Genomic DNA, 16,894 nt, shown 5'->3' with positions numbered 1-16,894 from the left:
TTTGAGAGGGTTTGTAAGACTCTGCTAGTGCTTTGCTCTCTGGATTTATATAATGGGTCAACATATATTTAGGTCTTTTTGTGAGGTAATTACCCTAAATAGATATTACGTAGGCTTTCCATCTTCTAGGTGCTTATAAATATTAGTTGACCACATTAGTTATAACCACAATGGGGAAAGCACAAGCAAAACAATGAGTGAGTGCCATGCTAAGTGGAAAACAGGATTAAATAAAGACATTTCCTCTGCTTTTTCTGCAATGGAGAGAACGGAGCTATGTGATAAGGCACTATTGCATAGGATGTACCACCCTGATTTCTGATACTGGCTGTGGATGCAGTCACTGTTAGAAAGAAGGTATTACAGTGGGTAACCCTTGTTCTCCTGTCTGTGTCCCAGCCATGAGTACCCCTAGCACAGCTCTGATGGGACAGTTATTCTAACTTTGTTCATCATCCTCTCCAGATGGGCATTAGACTTAATCAAGTCCTAGTCCTAACAGCTTGTTTCAGGACCACAGCTGGAATCAGCACGTCTAGACTAGCACTGATTTATTCCTGGCTCTCAGAATGCTACTATTCCATATGCTTTTTGTTAGAGAGGTAATAATGCCCTTTTACAGTGTAACTTCAGTTTCTCTTTCTTGCCCCTTTTTTATTGTAATTAGAATTTATTTTACTTATGTGTGAAAATGTCCTGCCTCTGCTCTGAATAAGACTTCTGGAAGCAAGCAAACTTCCAGATAAACAAAATAAAGTTCACAAAGGAAACAGTTAAATTTTCTGACTGCCTTCACTGTCACAAAAAGTGCTAAACACATTTGTAAGTTATATAAAACTGCATAAGTTCATATTTTCCCCTCCTGGTTTCACAGTCCAGAACAGCAAAAGGACCTTGTGACAATCTCTAGGCTCTCAAGAGTTTAGTAATCCAAATAAAAATAATCCTCAGCAGAAAACAACACTCCACACCCTGCTACTGCTGAGCAAATGAGTTTCCCATTTTCCTCACTTATCCTCAGACTAAACAATGTTAAATTTACAATTCTGACATCTATATATAGCAAGCACTCTACTCTAAGAGCCACAGAGGTTGGTGTATGTCATTGTCCTTAATCCACAGGCCAGCTTTCAATCTGGCATGTCAACTAACGAGGAGAGGAACCTACCTTAATTAATATCTAAGCAATGTATGCACTGAGGCACGTTATATCCCTAAGCTGGGTGGTGTGCATATGTGGGGGGGTGTTCATCTGTTGTAAATTAATCCCTGGTTTTAGTTTTTTGTGTTTGCCGTGGACAGTAATCGATTATGTTAACAGCACCATGGGCTTGTCAGGGGTCTGCAGAGGCTGGGGAAGGTCCTGCAAGAGAGTCAAATTAATGGGTGTCCAGCAGCGCTGATAATCCTGACAGCAAACACTGAGGTAACTAAGCTGGGCAGCTGTGCCTGCTGTGAGGGGAAAGTGGGCTAAACAGCCCTGAGGGGAGCACTGGGGTAACTGGTGAGACTGTGGAAGCAGCAGGGGGTGGTTTGGGAATGTAAGTGTAGGCTATGAGGGGAAGGAAGTGTATGAAAGGGAAAAGGCTTCAAGTTAGGGTGCTAGGCTGGCTTTGAGGAAGTGGGTGAAGACTCAATACATGGTGCTGGCTACAGGTATCAGCTGAGCCTAAACTGGATAAGACCTGGCGCTGGGTTGCGCCCTGTAGACTGGGCTCAGGGGAGAGCAGAAAGGTTCTGTGAGGAGCTGACCCTTTCCAGTTTTCTCTGGAGCAGCAAGAAAATTACATTCAGGTATTGAGCTCGAAAGAAGCTCATGCACAACCTGTAACCCACTTTTCATCCATTCATGTCAGTAGATATGACAAAATATGCTCTGCTATCCTAATTTACAAACTGAGGAGCAGAGAAGCTGTTTAGAGAAAAAACCTTAATTTGAAGGATATCACCATTCTGATAACCTTTAAATTTCTTTCATTTCATAGTTTATCAATGCTTCTAAATCCCATTTATTTTTTTTCCAGGTGATTCCTATTTCTTTTCACATAATGAAAGCAAATTAACTTAATCTTAAGATTAAAAATACTTAGTTGATGTATTTGGTATTGTTGTTCTTTCCAGTATTATTTTTCAATCCATCTTTAATATAGCCTGACATCTTGCTTGCTTTTTTTGACCACTACTGTGCACTGAGTAGAAGTTTCCATTAAGCTGTCCACAGTAACGCCTAGATCTTTCTCTTGAGTGATTTTGCAAACCATAAGTGTATATGAATAGTTCAAATAGTTCCCTTCAGTACACATTACCTCACACTTGCCTACGCTAAATTTCAGCTGCCATCTTGTTCAGTCCCTTCTTTTAGGTTTTTCTTTTGTTTTGTTTATTGCTGGGGTTTTTTTTTTTTAAGTTGTGGGTTTTCTAAATGATCACATATAATTTCCCAGTTATGCTGTCACTGCTTCTGCATTCTTGCATTCCAGAGGAGTAGTAAATAGATTAAATTAACCCCAGTTTTGGTGTAGTCTTGGGATCTCCACTTGTTCATATCCTTCCCTGCTGAAAATAACCATTGACTTGTATTTTTATTCGGTCTTCACTACTTTCTGAGTCATAATATATTTCTTAGTCCTCTGCTATTCTTTACACTTTAAATGCTTTATGCCATCTAAAATAAACACCTTGGTTATACCTCTAAAATTATACTTTTATGCATTATTTTATCTTTATTAAAGAATTCAATGGCAATTGGCTGTTAAAACTCCATAGGGACAAGTACAGCCACAGTAGCTATAGGCAAAGCTATCATTTACCTAGAGCAGCAGAATGGTAGGAGAGAGAAAATCAAAATCTCAATTTGCAAGAAGAGTCCCTTGCAGTCTCCCAAGAGCCTGGAATAATTCACTCACAGCTGAATTCAGTAAAGCAGCTCCCAGGTGTTCTTAGTCTAACCACTGAGCCCAGGCATGTTCTTCTGTGCATCAAATGTCTCTTCTCCACCTTGCCCTTGCTGCTTCCTTGACCCCAGTGGAACAGACTGTGCTGGTCTCAGGCTGCTCAAACAAAGAGAAATGACAACAGGAGAGGGGCTGGAGGATGCAACTCTTTTCTCCAGCAAGCCCCAGGCCACCCACCCTGACTGAGGCCCTGGATGCAGCCTTGAAAATGGATGCGTGTGCCAAAAAGCATCAAGGAGGAACAGGATCCTTACTATTGAATAAAGCATTAAATGAGTCACTCCGTGTCCAATTCTGGCATCCACTCTTTTTAGCACAGATGGTAACAAGGTGGGAAGAGTTCAGAAAACAATTATAAGAAGTCTGAGGAGTATGTTTTGCAGTAAGAGGCTAAAGAATTTGTTTTATTTTCTTCCAGTAGATTGTTGCAATGTGATGTCTTTGCTGACTGTGTTCATACCTCCATGAGTCCAAATTCAGAGGACTGGGATCCAAAGGCAGATGCATATGAATCAGAAATATGGTTACATGAAAGTTCATCATTAAGGTAATTAGACCTTCCTGCCCTATGCAATTTACCACAGCAGTGACATTCTGTTTTTGGCAAAGGGGCTAATCTCATTTCAACAACTAATACTCTGATAATCAATTCTGGGAACTATGGTTCTGTTTAGCTCTTTTTTTGCAATCCTGCTCAGTCATTCATATTTTGCAATAATGTTCTGAACTGGAAGAATGCAATATAGTAATTGGCAAGATCAGGTGAAATTAATGTACCTCACTAATGGTTTGTTTTCTTTACCTAAATGAAGCCATTAATTATAACTTACTAATGTTGTCCTGATTGTACTCAATATGCAAACATAACATAGATTAATGACATTTGAGACTTAAACCCAACAGACTTTTTATTCCATAACCAGTGTCTTTATCATAGCAGGATCTTTTTGAAGTAACAGGAATTATATGAGGCAAACTCAACTGTGGCAAAAGCGATTTTTTTTTTGATGTCTAAAATGCTCTTTCAAGCAAACTTTTTAACTTCAATCAACAAGGGAGAAATGTATCAATACAAAATATCATAGACTGTTATTGAAGAATATAGCTATGGCTATGGTTGTCTACTAAATTGTAAAGATGGTAATTGTTTATTTCTGTGGGGGAAATAACCTATGTTCACCTGCAGAAGCTTAATATCATATTGAGTTCTCCCCAGGGACAGATAGTTTTGCAAGTTTAAATATATTTTGAAGAGCTTTATTTTTTGTTTTCATTTGTCTCAGTAATTTTGTGTTCATTAATTTGTTTTCTGAACTCTTTAAGAACTCCTTTCATTACTTATAATTTCAGTCTCAACTTCATTGCCCCACCCTCAGGAAGCCCATCTCAGCCAAGCATGCTGTTACGTTACAGGCACGAGAACTCCAGGTGCTGAACACTCTCTTCATGACAGTTACACAAGAGGACTGTGCTCACTTAATTACACTGCTCATTTGCAAAAATTGCTGACCTACCCTAGCATGACAATAAGTTCTCTTTTGCAGAATAGCTTCAAATATGTTTGAAAAATCATTACTGTACATTTATATCAATTCTGACATCTTTCTTTACAATATGAACCTTGTATTATTGCAGAAAACCTAAAATTGCTATAGGTTCCATGGGCTGAACAAAAAACCTTCACTGCTTGTTGGCTTATATGTAATGCTTAACTTCTAAAACCAAACAGTGAATGGCTGTGCCGTTTAACAGGCCAAATACGTGGTATAAAGTGACTTTGCCTCAATTCTTTCCATGATGAATGAACATTCTGTTCTCAAAAATAATTGCTTAGATGAAAAGGTTGCACACATCAACCATATAGTGCAAATGGTTACTCCCCAAATCCTTGTTAAGCTAATTTCATAGGAAGCAGGAATTTGTGTTGGTGTTTCTGAATGCTGTATAAAGTCCAATGGTCAGTAGAAACCATTCAGTAGTCCCAAAGTGGGGCACTGTTTAAAATCAGTTAGCACTTAGGGACAAAATTCCATAACTGCCTAATGTGGTGCAATGAGTTGATATATAGTTAGACATTAATTAGCAAAGGACAGAGGAAAATGTTGGATTTCAAGTACTTCTGGCAGCACCAAAATTTTCGGTAGGCAACGCAAACAATAAGCTGTGTTGTATCAAAGGTCATATACGTAATTATGAAGACAGTCACGTGGACTCCTTTCAAACAAATTGCAACTTGATAAACAGGAATGTAGAGAAAAGATAATAGATCTAGAGGATTTTTGTCTCGATAAATGGACAATAAAAATTACTAATTTGATTAATTCAAGTTGGGGAATTTGTTGAGAGCAAATACATACAGAAAAATTTTATGGTAAATTTTAGAATGCCAACGCACTTCAAAACAATGAAAAAATTTGCTTTGTGATATTTCTTTGTTTTTCTTAGAAGCACCTCATGCTCATAAACATTCTCAATGTATTTCTTACTATCTTTATGAAAGACCTATGCCCAGCTGGGGATAGTGATGCACAGATACACCAAATGAGGGATAAAAGGGTACGTGTTACGTGTCTGAGAAAGTGCAGAATAGGATTCCATTACCTGTGTTAGCCAGGGAAAGGGAAAGAGGTTTGTCTTTGTTTGAAACAGTGCAAAATGCAAATGTGAGGATTTTTGGCCTGCCTAGTCTCTTTGCTTTTTACCCCCTACCCCTACATGATCACTGTGCTCCAGTGGTGCCATAAAAACAAAAGGCAGAGTTAACTACTGCCCCTTACCTGAGCTACAGCAATTTACCTAGTATATAAGAAATTAGTCCACCCTCCATTTTTGTAATTATGATTTATTAGAAATTCTACTTCATAATAGGGATAAACATGAGTTTGTAATGCCTTACAGCTATGGGTGCCTGTCTCATCCCCTGAAGCTTGTCTTGGTGCTCACCATAGCTGACTACTTTCTTCAAGAACTTGCTAGGCCAGAGTTAACTGCACTGAGTCTCTAAGATTTGCAGTTTCATACTCAGACTTTCCCTTTTATCCTGACTGGCTTCCCCCCCCCAGCAAGGCAACACAGTGGGAAGCACTCTTTGGTTGCATTTCAAGCTGCCCATTCTGTTAAAGAGTTTGAATGCTGGTGGAGTCAAATATGCCTGCTTGGGACTCCCAAAAAGCATTTTACTAATACCACAGTAACCTGCTTAAATTATTAATGTTAGTTCGATTCAAGGTCTAAATATGTTTTATTGATCATAAATATTTCTTCCAGTATGGTGACTTCTGCCAGAATTCCAGGTTTGATCCAAAGGTGGTATTTCAATAAAGAAGTTCTAAAAGTAAATTTCAACTACCCTTTTGACAGCAAATTCACAAAAGACAGTAAAATAAATTAGGAGCTTATCAGAGAACTTATGCCGTCAAGTTTAGAAGTTTCTTTTGTTGTAATCATGAATTATTGACCACACAGTAAAGTGATCTAGGTCCTCCACTCAATGTGTTATGGAGAGAATTATCCACACTGACTAGCTTATGAGGAGCCAAGAGCACAGCAAATATGTTGGTCCACCTCTAGGCAAATTTTTGATTTCTCTGTAAGACTATGAGTAGAACCAGAGGTCAGCTGGATTTGAGGACACATTATGCAGCACTGGGGGAAGGCAGAAAGGGGAATGATGATGGATGAGAAAAAAGGGCACATAGTGAAGCAGTAAGTATGGCTACAGCGTTATTCTGAATTACCATGTGATGCCATGGAACCATTTATAATCAGACCTGAATATGTCCCTGACCAGGTAAGATTACACTGAAAGAAATAATTAGTTCAGGTAGTTTCAAAAGAAACCAATTGATACTTTGAGATGAGGAAAGATTGTTCTCCTGCATATGCTCAACTACTTGTTATTTCTCTGTCAGCATTAAAGTTCCCAGGGTGTGTATGTGTATATAGTGACAATTCATTTATATTTCTCTATATATGTTTATTTATATGGCAAAATATGTCTCTTTTCATGGTCAGTTGAATTCACTGGTTATTTGTGAGACTGTAATACATCTTGGGTGTTCTGGCTAAACTGATGCTGCCAAAATTGTCAGCAAAAAGACCGGAAAAGCTGATGAACCCTAAACTTTTCCCCAAACAACTGCTCCCTTGTTTCTCCAGGATATAGAAGAGGCAGAAAGCCCAAACAAGAGGAGTGATAGGAAACTAAGGAGGAAGAACAGAAATTGCTGTCTGATTTGGATTCCACAAACTGCTGTGTTTAATCTTTTAGAGACCCTATAACAATAATCCATGCTAACTAGCATTTTAGGAGTTTAAAGAGATTTGTTCTATAAAGGAAAAATAATAAAAGCTTCAGTTCAGTGCTTTGCTTATTCAGTAGTTTCTTGCTTTTGTTTTGCTTAGGCGTTTAATGTCTTCATAAATTGTACAGGTAACATTTTCAGAAACAGCTAAATACCATTTTTGAAAATTATTTTCTTAGACTAAGATCTCCAAAGGTGGGTACAAACTAACTCCTAACAGTTTTAATGTGAACAAGCTGCAGAAACAGCACTTCAGTTTCTCAGGACTGGTGTCACTTTTCCAAACGGGACTTGTGCTAAGAGCTGGTTGGTATTTTTAACTAGTATGCCATATAATTAAATAACTAAGTATATGTATAAAAATAAATACTGCCATGGATAATTCTTATTCCCCTTTGTGGGTTTGTCAGACCCACAGGAACAGCACTGTGGTTTGTGGGCTCTTCTCCTAGCAACTCCTGTTAACGTCAGAATTACTTGGGCAGCTGAATCTTCATATCCCACACCAAGAGTTTACCATTTGGCACCAGTTTACGTGTAGATTTCATATGCCCATATCTCTCTGGTTGTATGCACCAGGTTTACTTCAGTTTATTGTCGTCTTACAACCACTTTTACTAACAGCTTTTTGTTATTACTTACTGACCTTCTCTGCTGTAGTTCTTTGTATTTGGAAAAAAAAAAAAAAACGATGGAGATACGGTCTCTGCCCCAAGTAGCTTATAATTAAAACAAGATCAGCATTATAGAAACACGTATTTTAGATGGCTTCTAACTGGATGGTCTGTTTAGTTTTGTTTTGACGTATTGTATGAAGCAGCATTTAACAGATGTTGGGAAATTAGTTCTCTAAGCTTCTATTATAAACAGACAGCAGACATGCATGTGTATGAATTAATTTCATCATTGAATGTGGGTATTAATGTCATCAGGCATTTTTAAATGTTTGTGCCTATTCTACTGTTCCTTGAGCCCTCCTTGCCAAAAAATACAGAAACTTCTCGAAAGTGCCTCTGTTGTAGCGATGCTTTTTAACACTGTACTGATGATTCTCTTCTGTTGAGTGAAAGATGTTGCCTTGTAAAAGCCCAGCAGCGAAAAAAAAAAGTGTTAACTCTTTCATTAAATACCTTCCATACACAGTGTTGACCAAAGAAAACCCAAAAAACCCACCAAAACTGAGGAGTCTCCCTTGGTCTTTATGCCACGTTGTCCCACTTATTATAAGTAATGCTAACTTATCACGCAAATCCTGTAGTTGATATTCTTACAGCTGCTCATATCTCTGCTGAAATAGCACACATTCAACAAGGTGACATCTTCCCACTCCTCCTCTTAGCTGGGAGAATCCAGTGTTGAGGATTAGATTCCCTTTTACAGCTTCCAGGATGAAGTCAAACCAGCTGGCAAAGCAAGGCTTGCCCCTCTCTGTGCTGTATATGGGCAAGGAAATTAGGCAGGTCAGGCAGAAAATGGAGGCAAGACCTGGGACAAAGCCTAAAACAGAACAGAATTAGAAGGGAAGCGTAGCTGACAAAAGTACTTAGAAATTTCATAATTGCCACTTGTATTTAATGTATTTTGCATTTCACATCTGTATCTTTTTTATTTTGTGTCCCCCTTAGTTTAGTTTTCATACATGAAAGTCTTAAGTGTTTCTAAAGCAATAGCTATGATTTTAGAAGATCATTTCACACCCACCCCACTCAAATTACAACAACCATGCAATATTAATTTAGGGTGAGTGGGCACAGATGTTATCAAAATCACCCATTTACCTGCCAACTCCACCAAATTTTCCAGTGCTTGGATATTTTCTTCCACTGCTGTGTGGAATTTTATTGTAATGTTCTCTCTGCTTTTTCTTTTTGTGCCTTTTTTTTTCCTCAGATCTTTTATCCAGTTACTAAACCTGCATATGGCTTCCTCCTCTATCAGCTGTCTGAGCTAAAACAATACTTCATGGCAATCACTGCAAAGAAAAGCAGCCTCTGAAGATACTGATGTGATTAGGTGTGAGGCCAGAGACTTGTGCTGAGCGCTAGAAGAGCACTTTATAACCACAGTAAATCAGTAAGTTTGGGCTAGACAACATGGCAGAGGAGAAGTGATGTGATGTGAAACATGAGTTGGGGGAGAATGCAAAAGAGAGGGAAGTGAAAAGACATTTAAAACTGGATTTTCATTTTCTGGTGTTACCAATGTGTGAGTTAAATAATCAGCTTTTCTTTGTTGACTCTTCTTTAGTTCACTGTTGTGCAGCTAACACATCTGCACAGCAAAACACGTGCAGATGTGAGTGCTCTCTGTGCCTCAGGCCTGTGAAAACCTGTATTAACACAGCACTAAATCTGAACTAATGCACCCTGTCCCTAAGCAAGGACTAGCTTCATGCTAACAGCTTTTGAGCTGCCTGGAATGGAGGCAAAGTGTGCTTTATCTTCCCACAATGGACTTTGTGGAGCTATCCATATTAGGCCTAATTTGGAAGAGGCATTAAAAGCTTTCTTAATACGTGACTTTGCCATATACTGACGAAAAGCAAAGTGCATTGCAAACGAGGTAAGCACCACTGCCCATATGTCATGATATGCAATAGTAGGACAGGAAAAGCTGCCCAAATGTCAGGTCTGGAGTATGGTTCAGGTCTCCATTGCCCAATCCACCATATACACTGTGTCTCTAACTGGCAATTGCAGGATTGTTTAGATTCTGCACTAATATTCAATCCCAAAATTCTTTATATTAAATCCTGTGTTTATAAATAAATGTCCACAGTGGGCAAATTAGAATAACTGCAGTACATTCTACACAGCCCGATTTTTTTCCTAGTTTAAAACCTGCAAAATCAAAGCAGAGTTATGTCAATCTGTTGTGAAAATGTGCATTATCTTAATTTCTGTAAGTTGGAGTAAGCAATAACAGTGCCTGTGCAAACATATGCATTGCTTGTCACATATCAAGTTTCATAACTTTACATAGAAAGTGAAAGAAAAAGCTCCTAAAGATAATTTCCTCTAAGTATGTTTTGGTTACAGATTACTTAGTGTTCCAATTAGTTTAAAGAAGTTGATTGTATGCAATACACAATGTTCTGAGGCGCTTTGTCTACCTTTACTGCTTGACTTTATTTTCCAAAAATGTGATATAACATTAATGACATCCCCTAGCCCAGAATTCAAGCCTGTTTTAACTTGGCTAGCTTCTGTGGTGTTGTATCAGACATGTTCATTTAAATATGTCAGGTTGTTTTACACATGTAGCAATAATTGTGCTGTTTAGAAAAATGTGGTGCCATCGTGTGGACAATATTAAGAAGTGTAAAAAACAATTTTTAAAAGAAAAATTGGGAAACAGATAAATACCTGTATTCCTTATCAGTGAATTATAAATATGTATTATATGATACAAGAAGCTATGCACAAATCTGTGGGTTTAACACGAGTGGAATCAGGAATTATGAATTCAATCCTGTTTATTTTCCAACAGCTCAGAAAGTCCTTCCCAATGAGCACAGAGTGATCAAAACACAGATGAGAGTCTCCAAGCCACTTTTAATCAGCACCTAATTCCAACATTACCTGCTTTTGTATTCATTTCTGTATCTGTTTCTCTCTCTGGTTTTCCTCTAAGACTTTACACAACTTGTTTTTGTACAGCCTGCATTGCTTTCCTTCCACACAAATACACACACAAACACTCTTATCCATAACATTAGCCAGCCAAGGCACTCTGCCCACACAGTTCTCATTCCTGCATGAGTTCACACGAAGCTATGTTTCAGAAAGGGTTTTGGTTTAAGGCCTCTTGTTTCTTACATTTCACCCAGAGGAAAAAGGCTTAGCCAGAGCTGAAATAGCTGTATCTAATACCAGTAAAAGTCCACAATGACCAAATTAGAAAGACTGCAGTGTACTTATGCAGTTACAGTTTTACTAGTTTAATGCCTACAAAATATAAGCAGATTTATGTCAATCTGTTGTGAAAATGTGCAGAATTTTAACCTCTGAAAGTCAGGATTAAAAGGGCCTCTACAGAAACATGCATTATTTGCCACACATCAGGTTACATATCTCTGCACGAGAAGGGAAAGAATAAGTTCCTAAGGCTACTTTGAGATATTTTAGATCTGTAAAGGTTTGCACACAAGGAGTGTTATTCAAAAACTGTCCTCTGCAGTACACTGCACCAAAGCAAACCTGCATGTCACAGCACCCTAATGTCTCCTGCTCTGAGATCCTGTATGCCAAGTGCTCATCAGCTGCAGTCTGCTGATTTTATTTAAACTGAATAAAGGCAAGAACTTTTTAAGCCTTGCCAGTGGGTTTGAAACAGATTATTCAGGAATAGAGCTTGAAGATATATTTGGATCAGTCCTATCTTTTGTGAATGTTTAGTGGGTTTGTTTTGGTGAAACTTCAAAAGTTTTATTTGACCTTTATGATCACTGAAGATCTTTGGAATCTTTTGAGAATGGAGCTCTACACAGTATTTTACTCGAGTATTCACTTACTTTGTGCAGAAAGAGCCTGTTCTTGTGGTACAGTAAGAGATGAAATATGTATACATGTGAGTTAACTAAATGGATATAATGGAATGTCATACATTAAAAGAGTCTCTGTGGTGCTGCTTAAACTTCCAGATAAAGACAGGTAACTGTCTTTATGAAATAATGACTTCTGTTTTCCAAGTCTTTGCATCTTATGCTTGATTGATTTTGTCGTTTAAGAAAAATGTGAGCTTCAGCTGAAATTTTTACTCTTTTAAGGCAATTTTTTTAATGTGGATTCTCTGGTGTCAAATTAGGTAGTAACAATCTTCTTCTTACTGGATAAACTTACAGTGACTCTTATTTGTTTTCTACTTTGGCTTTTATTTTCATGAAACTTCTAGGTGCCTAATTTTCTTTGACAATTTTACATTGCTCTCAAACTTGTTAGAAATTATTACAGATTGAAAAATGCTGTGAGTGAGAGGTAAATGGAATACAGTGAAGTATGGAAGAGGCTGTCAGAAGTCTCTAGTCTCTATCACCGTGTTCAAGTTCTTGATTACTTGATATTTAGGAATTTAGAATACATGGACAAGCATAGAAAGCTCAATTTATATCCATAAATCAGAAGCCAATCTCAAGATGAAGAAATCTCACTTATGATTTAATAATTGGCAAAATTGTGCTAGACAGAGTGGGGAACAAGCTAAACAACCAGCTTTCTTTCTGATGAACTTTAAATGTCAAAGTATCCCATTACAGCTTTGTATGTGTTTGGTTGTCAATGTTTTGGAAACTGTATGCTCACTCTTTTAAAAAGTGTGACACTTGTTTGGTTTTGGAAGAATTGGTTAAATATATCCTGAAAGCAAATAATTTCATATAAATCTATTAGATTTCCTGGATTCTGGCATCTTTTGCTATCAGTGAAAGTGGAAATGGGAAAATGAACCCTTCCTGATTCACAAATTTTTTATGTGTGGTTCCTCAAATGTTAGTAGTTTTTTCCCCCACTGTATAACCCTGATGAGTTAATAAGATCATGCAATATTACTAATGGTAGACTTTCATTTCCATTTTTAAAACAAACATCTTTAAAACTAAAATCTAAACAGCAAAAAAAAAAAAATCAAGAATCAGAGTCTCATTAACATCTTATTGGATGTAGTCTTGGATTTTTATATTCTCTGTCTTTTCAGGAAAGTTCTTCATTCTTATACCCATCTGGGCGAGGTTTGGGTCTATCAATCATTGTACCACCTTCTGCACCAGGATTTCCTGTAATTATTTCCCAGTAATTCTTATATTCTTCAACTTTGTGGGAGTCCAGGTAATTGTGACAAACAACTTCACATTCTTTTCCAAAATAAGACCTGCAAAGTCAAAAAAAAAAAAAAAGAAAGAGGGGGGGGATAGGCACGGAGAATTAATATATATATATATATACACAAATTCAGAAAATCTTCATTATTTGTGAATTGTTCAAGATTTCCTCATGTTTTTCTTGTCTTGTTCAGTAATATCACCACATGCTTCCAAATATCAGACCCTTACAAGAAACACAATATCCCACTTTGTTTCCTACAAATAATTTAGGAATTTGAAATCCAAGAGAAATGCCATCTTTCTAGAATCAGAGGTAAAAGGAGCCCCATCAGTATAAGGCAGTGATGCACCAACTCAGTATGTACAGGCTGTTTAGGTCTCCGTCCTCATTTCTCTCTGACTGAGGAAGACTCTGCCTACTTAATAACTGTTTCAGCCTCAAACTTTCAGACTTTGTTTCATCTTCAAATACCTGATACAAATTCTTAGTCAGGTCTTGCTCAGAAGTTAATGGGAAACATTGGTATATGCTTTAGCAGTGCTTAATCAATATTAATTTAATGTATATATATTAACTTGAATTGTTGAATTAACTTCAATTTGTTGAGAGATTGATTCAGATGGACAGAAGCAAAACAAGTAAGTCTGAGACACCTGCCTGCAGCAGCACAGTGCACACATTACAGTCCAGAAATAAAATAAGGGAAAGGAGAATGGCATTCTGCATTCTTTCCCATTTCCTCAGTGTGTTCCTACATCACATGTCTTGCTTCTTACAGTAATTCCTGATGTTGGCACATCATTATGCACAACCCTGCCAGATATAAATTATTCTTACCATACGCAAAAGTTCCTTGGAATGGCTAAGTTCCGATTAGTATAACAATGAGTAATTAGAATTTTAGTGTTTGCCTGGAAAAAAAAAACACAAGGGAAGACACTTGGCAAATATTTTTACACCAATACTGTGAAAAAAACCCTGTCTTTAACAAATAGATCGCTTTGACTGTGTTTATTAGTGAGCTCATTCATGCAGATGAGTCTCAGTTCAAGGCTGTAGAGGAATATTTGTGATATTTTGCCGTACAGCCAACACTTCAGGAAGCCTAGCAGTTATCTAGTACAAGAAAGTACTGTATTAACAAAAGGTTAAAAACATTTGGAAAAACATCCACTTATTCAGATGCCTGGAGATTTTTTTTTTTAATAATTTTAAATTTAATGTACAGGAGCTCTTATTTAATCAGAGTTCCTAATACTGGAAATTAATTTTAGTACCTCGAAGTCCTGAAAAACAGGTAAGTTTTTCAGGATGCATCCTCACAACATGATGTCAAGGTTTGAAAATTTCTGATGGGAAAAACTGAACAAGTCAATCTCAAAATGAACACTAGAACCAAATATTTGTATGAGCAGATTCCCTAATCAAAGAGACTGTTCCTTCTCTCTAGCGCTTCCTAGAATTAGAGGTCAGAACCGGCCAAAGGGAATATGTGAATACTTATTTTTTCTAAGTACTTCATCTACTGTTTCAATTAAATTTTCAAAACACTTCCTACAGTTTTAATTTCTTACAGGAACTGGAAATCCTTCGTATTCAAGACGCAGCTGTGGATCCAGGAAGGCAGCTTGCCAGCAAGTCAAATAGGAATCCTCACCTGTCAAAAATACCGGCTGAAGGCGAGATTTTTTAGCAAATGCTGTGAATGTTTTATGGTCACTTCCTAGATAAAACTGTAAATAAAACCATATGTTTAGGACAGTACCAATATAAAAGAAACAAGATGTGTAATTTTAAAACATATTTTTGAACACAAACCCTTTTCTCTTGGCTCCTGACAAATCAGTCTGCCCAGCTAAAGCTATGCAGCCATAGCACAGATTCTATTCTGTTGATAAACTCATTAAGTAGCTATTCTATAGGCAGACCAGTGAATACAAATTTAAAATCGAATTTATATTCCAAATATTTTATCTCACCAAAGTGATTGTTGAGAAGGAAAACTTCTCCAAAGTTGTGGTGATATATTTTGAGTGCATATGTAACATGTACTGCCTTCTTTGCTTTTAACTTACAGAGGGATACAATGTTAACATTTAATAGAAATCTGCTCCCTCAGAAGGATAGAATAGTACATGACTTCATATACCTACTAGATATTATCTTCACAAGAAATGAAATCTTCTCATTTTGGAGTTGTTCGAAGTGAGGGGGAAAAAAAAAATCTCCCATATGAATTCTTTCATGATTCACAAGCTAATTTTGATTTCCTTTTTCCTTTTAGTTTTTAAGGTCTCCTTTATCCAGTACTTCTGGCTGACAACCCCCTTGGCCTGCACATCAGACCTCAGGCAAGTTGCATAAGCTTTCTAAATAGGTATTTCTTATCTTGATATATGCATGACTCTGAATCTGTTCTGCAAACCCAAGATGTTGAACCACTATACAGTTTTATATATCTATATTTAGAGAGTGATTCAATGCATACTATCAGTATATTCACTTGCAACTTTATTGCCTTACCATTGTGTCAGAAATCCCTCCTGTTGTCCCAAGAAGAAAGTTTTGGCCAAATCTAAGTGGTTCACCCACTTCACTTCCATCAGCACTGTTAAAATTGTAAAAATGAAAAAATATGCACTGAAATAATCAGTTTTACTATTACTGGGGGGGGGTTGTCTGTTTTAGTCTACAGTTAGGCCTTTTGTATTAAGTTGACCTTTTAAAATAGGTAAAATATTTTAACCTAAGGAAGAACTTTCAGCTATTGAGCGGGACCCTGTTCTTCCGTTTCTTGTCCCAGAGACAATGGCAATTAAATATATATTTGAGGGAGAGAATATGCTGTTTTCTTAGGGTTTTTTACGACAACAGAAAAATGTCCATTTCATGGAAAGAAAAAGCAATTTCTACTTCAGAGACTTTACTTGCAGGAGAGTGAATATTAATACTAAGCGATATTTGGATATGTTTTGTATTTTACAGCTGAAATATGACCATAATAAAAACAGCTGCAGAATTTACCAAATGATACAGTGAACTCAATTCTGTTTTCACATCTAAGTTGATTTAAAGGTCCTTGCAATTAATCAGAGTAATATGCAGCACAGAATCAAGCTTAATGCATGACCGAAGTCAATGACTCTTCTGAAATACATTAAATTTACTCATAATTCATTTTTACATTAGCAAACTTCATTGCGTATTTCTCTGAAAAGGATACCTGAAGCTAAAATAATAACTGAAAATAACCCAGAATAAAGCACCAGACCTTACGATACAGAAACTATTTCGACCCACAGGGTTCACGCTGTTGACTGCGCTCAGTCCACGTGAGACTTGTGGTGGGTCATCAGAAAACAGGGATATTTCCTCCATATCCACTGCCAAGGTCAGGTCACCACGTGTTTCATCGTCCTTCGCCTCCGGGGTTTTGGTGTCTGGGTTCATCACCATCACAGTGTCTCCAAAGTGAACCAGTCCATCAATAGACACCGATAGCTTTACCTAAATTAAAATGGACATAACATTCTGCAGAATCATCTGAATTTAATAGCAGAAGTGTTTTTAGCATATAAAGTCCGTAGCATTCTTAATGCATTCTATAATAACAATATGCCAGTTGTTATTGAACATGTAACAATATGAACAATAATAAAAGCTATGCCTCTCTATATGGGGTCATGGGACATAACCTTCTTTAAAAATTACCTTCTTCAAAATATTCTCTTGAAGTCTGGCTAATCTCTGCATTAAAAGTTGTCCTCGTTCTCTCCTACTGATAAAATCCCTCAGGAGCTCCTGTTGGCAAAGGAAA

General features: G+C 37.2%; 1 protein-coding gene across 1 annotated transcript in view; it reads right to left on the bottom strand.

Moving 5' to 3' along the window:
* Positions 1-10,715: 10,715 nt before the first annotated feature.
* CFAP161 (cilia and flagella associated protein 161) overlaps positions 10,716-16,894 on the bottom strand; it is a 6,439-nt gene continuing 260 nt past the window's right edge. Inside the window, exons 2-7 of the mRNA XM_027644660.1 lie at positions 16,789-16,878; positions 16,349-16,584; positions 15,601-15,685; positions 14,652-14,810; positions 13,915-13,988; positions 10,716-13,123 (exon numbers count right to left, since the gene is read on the bottom strand). Coding sequence (XP_027500461.1) covers positions 12,946-13,123; positions 13,915-13,988; positions 14,652-14,810; positions 15,601-15,685; positions 16,349-16,584; positions 16,789-16,878 — 822 coding nt within the window. The 3' untranslated portion in view covers positions 10,716-12,945. The remainder of the gene's footprint in view (positions 13,124-13,914; positions 13,989-14,651; positions 14,811-15,600; positions 15,686-16,348; positions 16,585-16,788; positions 16,879-16,894) is intronic.

This window comes from Corapipo altera, unplaced genomic scaffold, assembly GCF_003945725.1.
Source record: "Corapipo altera isolate COAL_440 unplaced genomic scaffold, ASM394572v1 50, whole genome shotgun sequence".
Lineage (NCBI taxonomy): Eukaryota > Metazoa > Chordata > Aves > Passeriformes > Pipridae > Corapipo > Corapipo altera.
The sequence above is the reverse complement of the archived record's forward strand: the minus strand, read 5'-3'. Positions and strand labels throughout refer to the sequence as shown.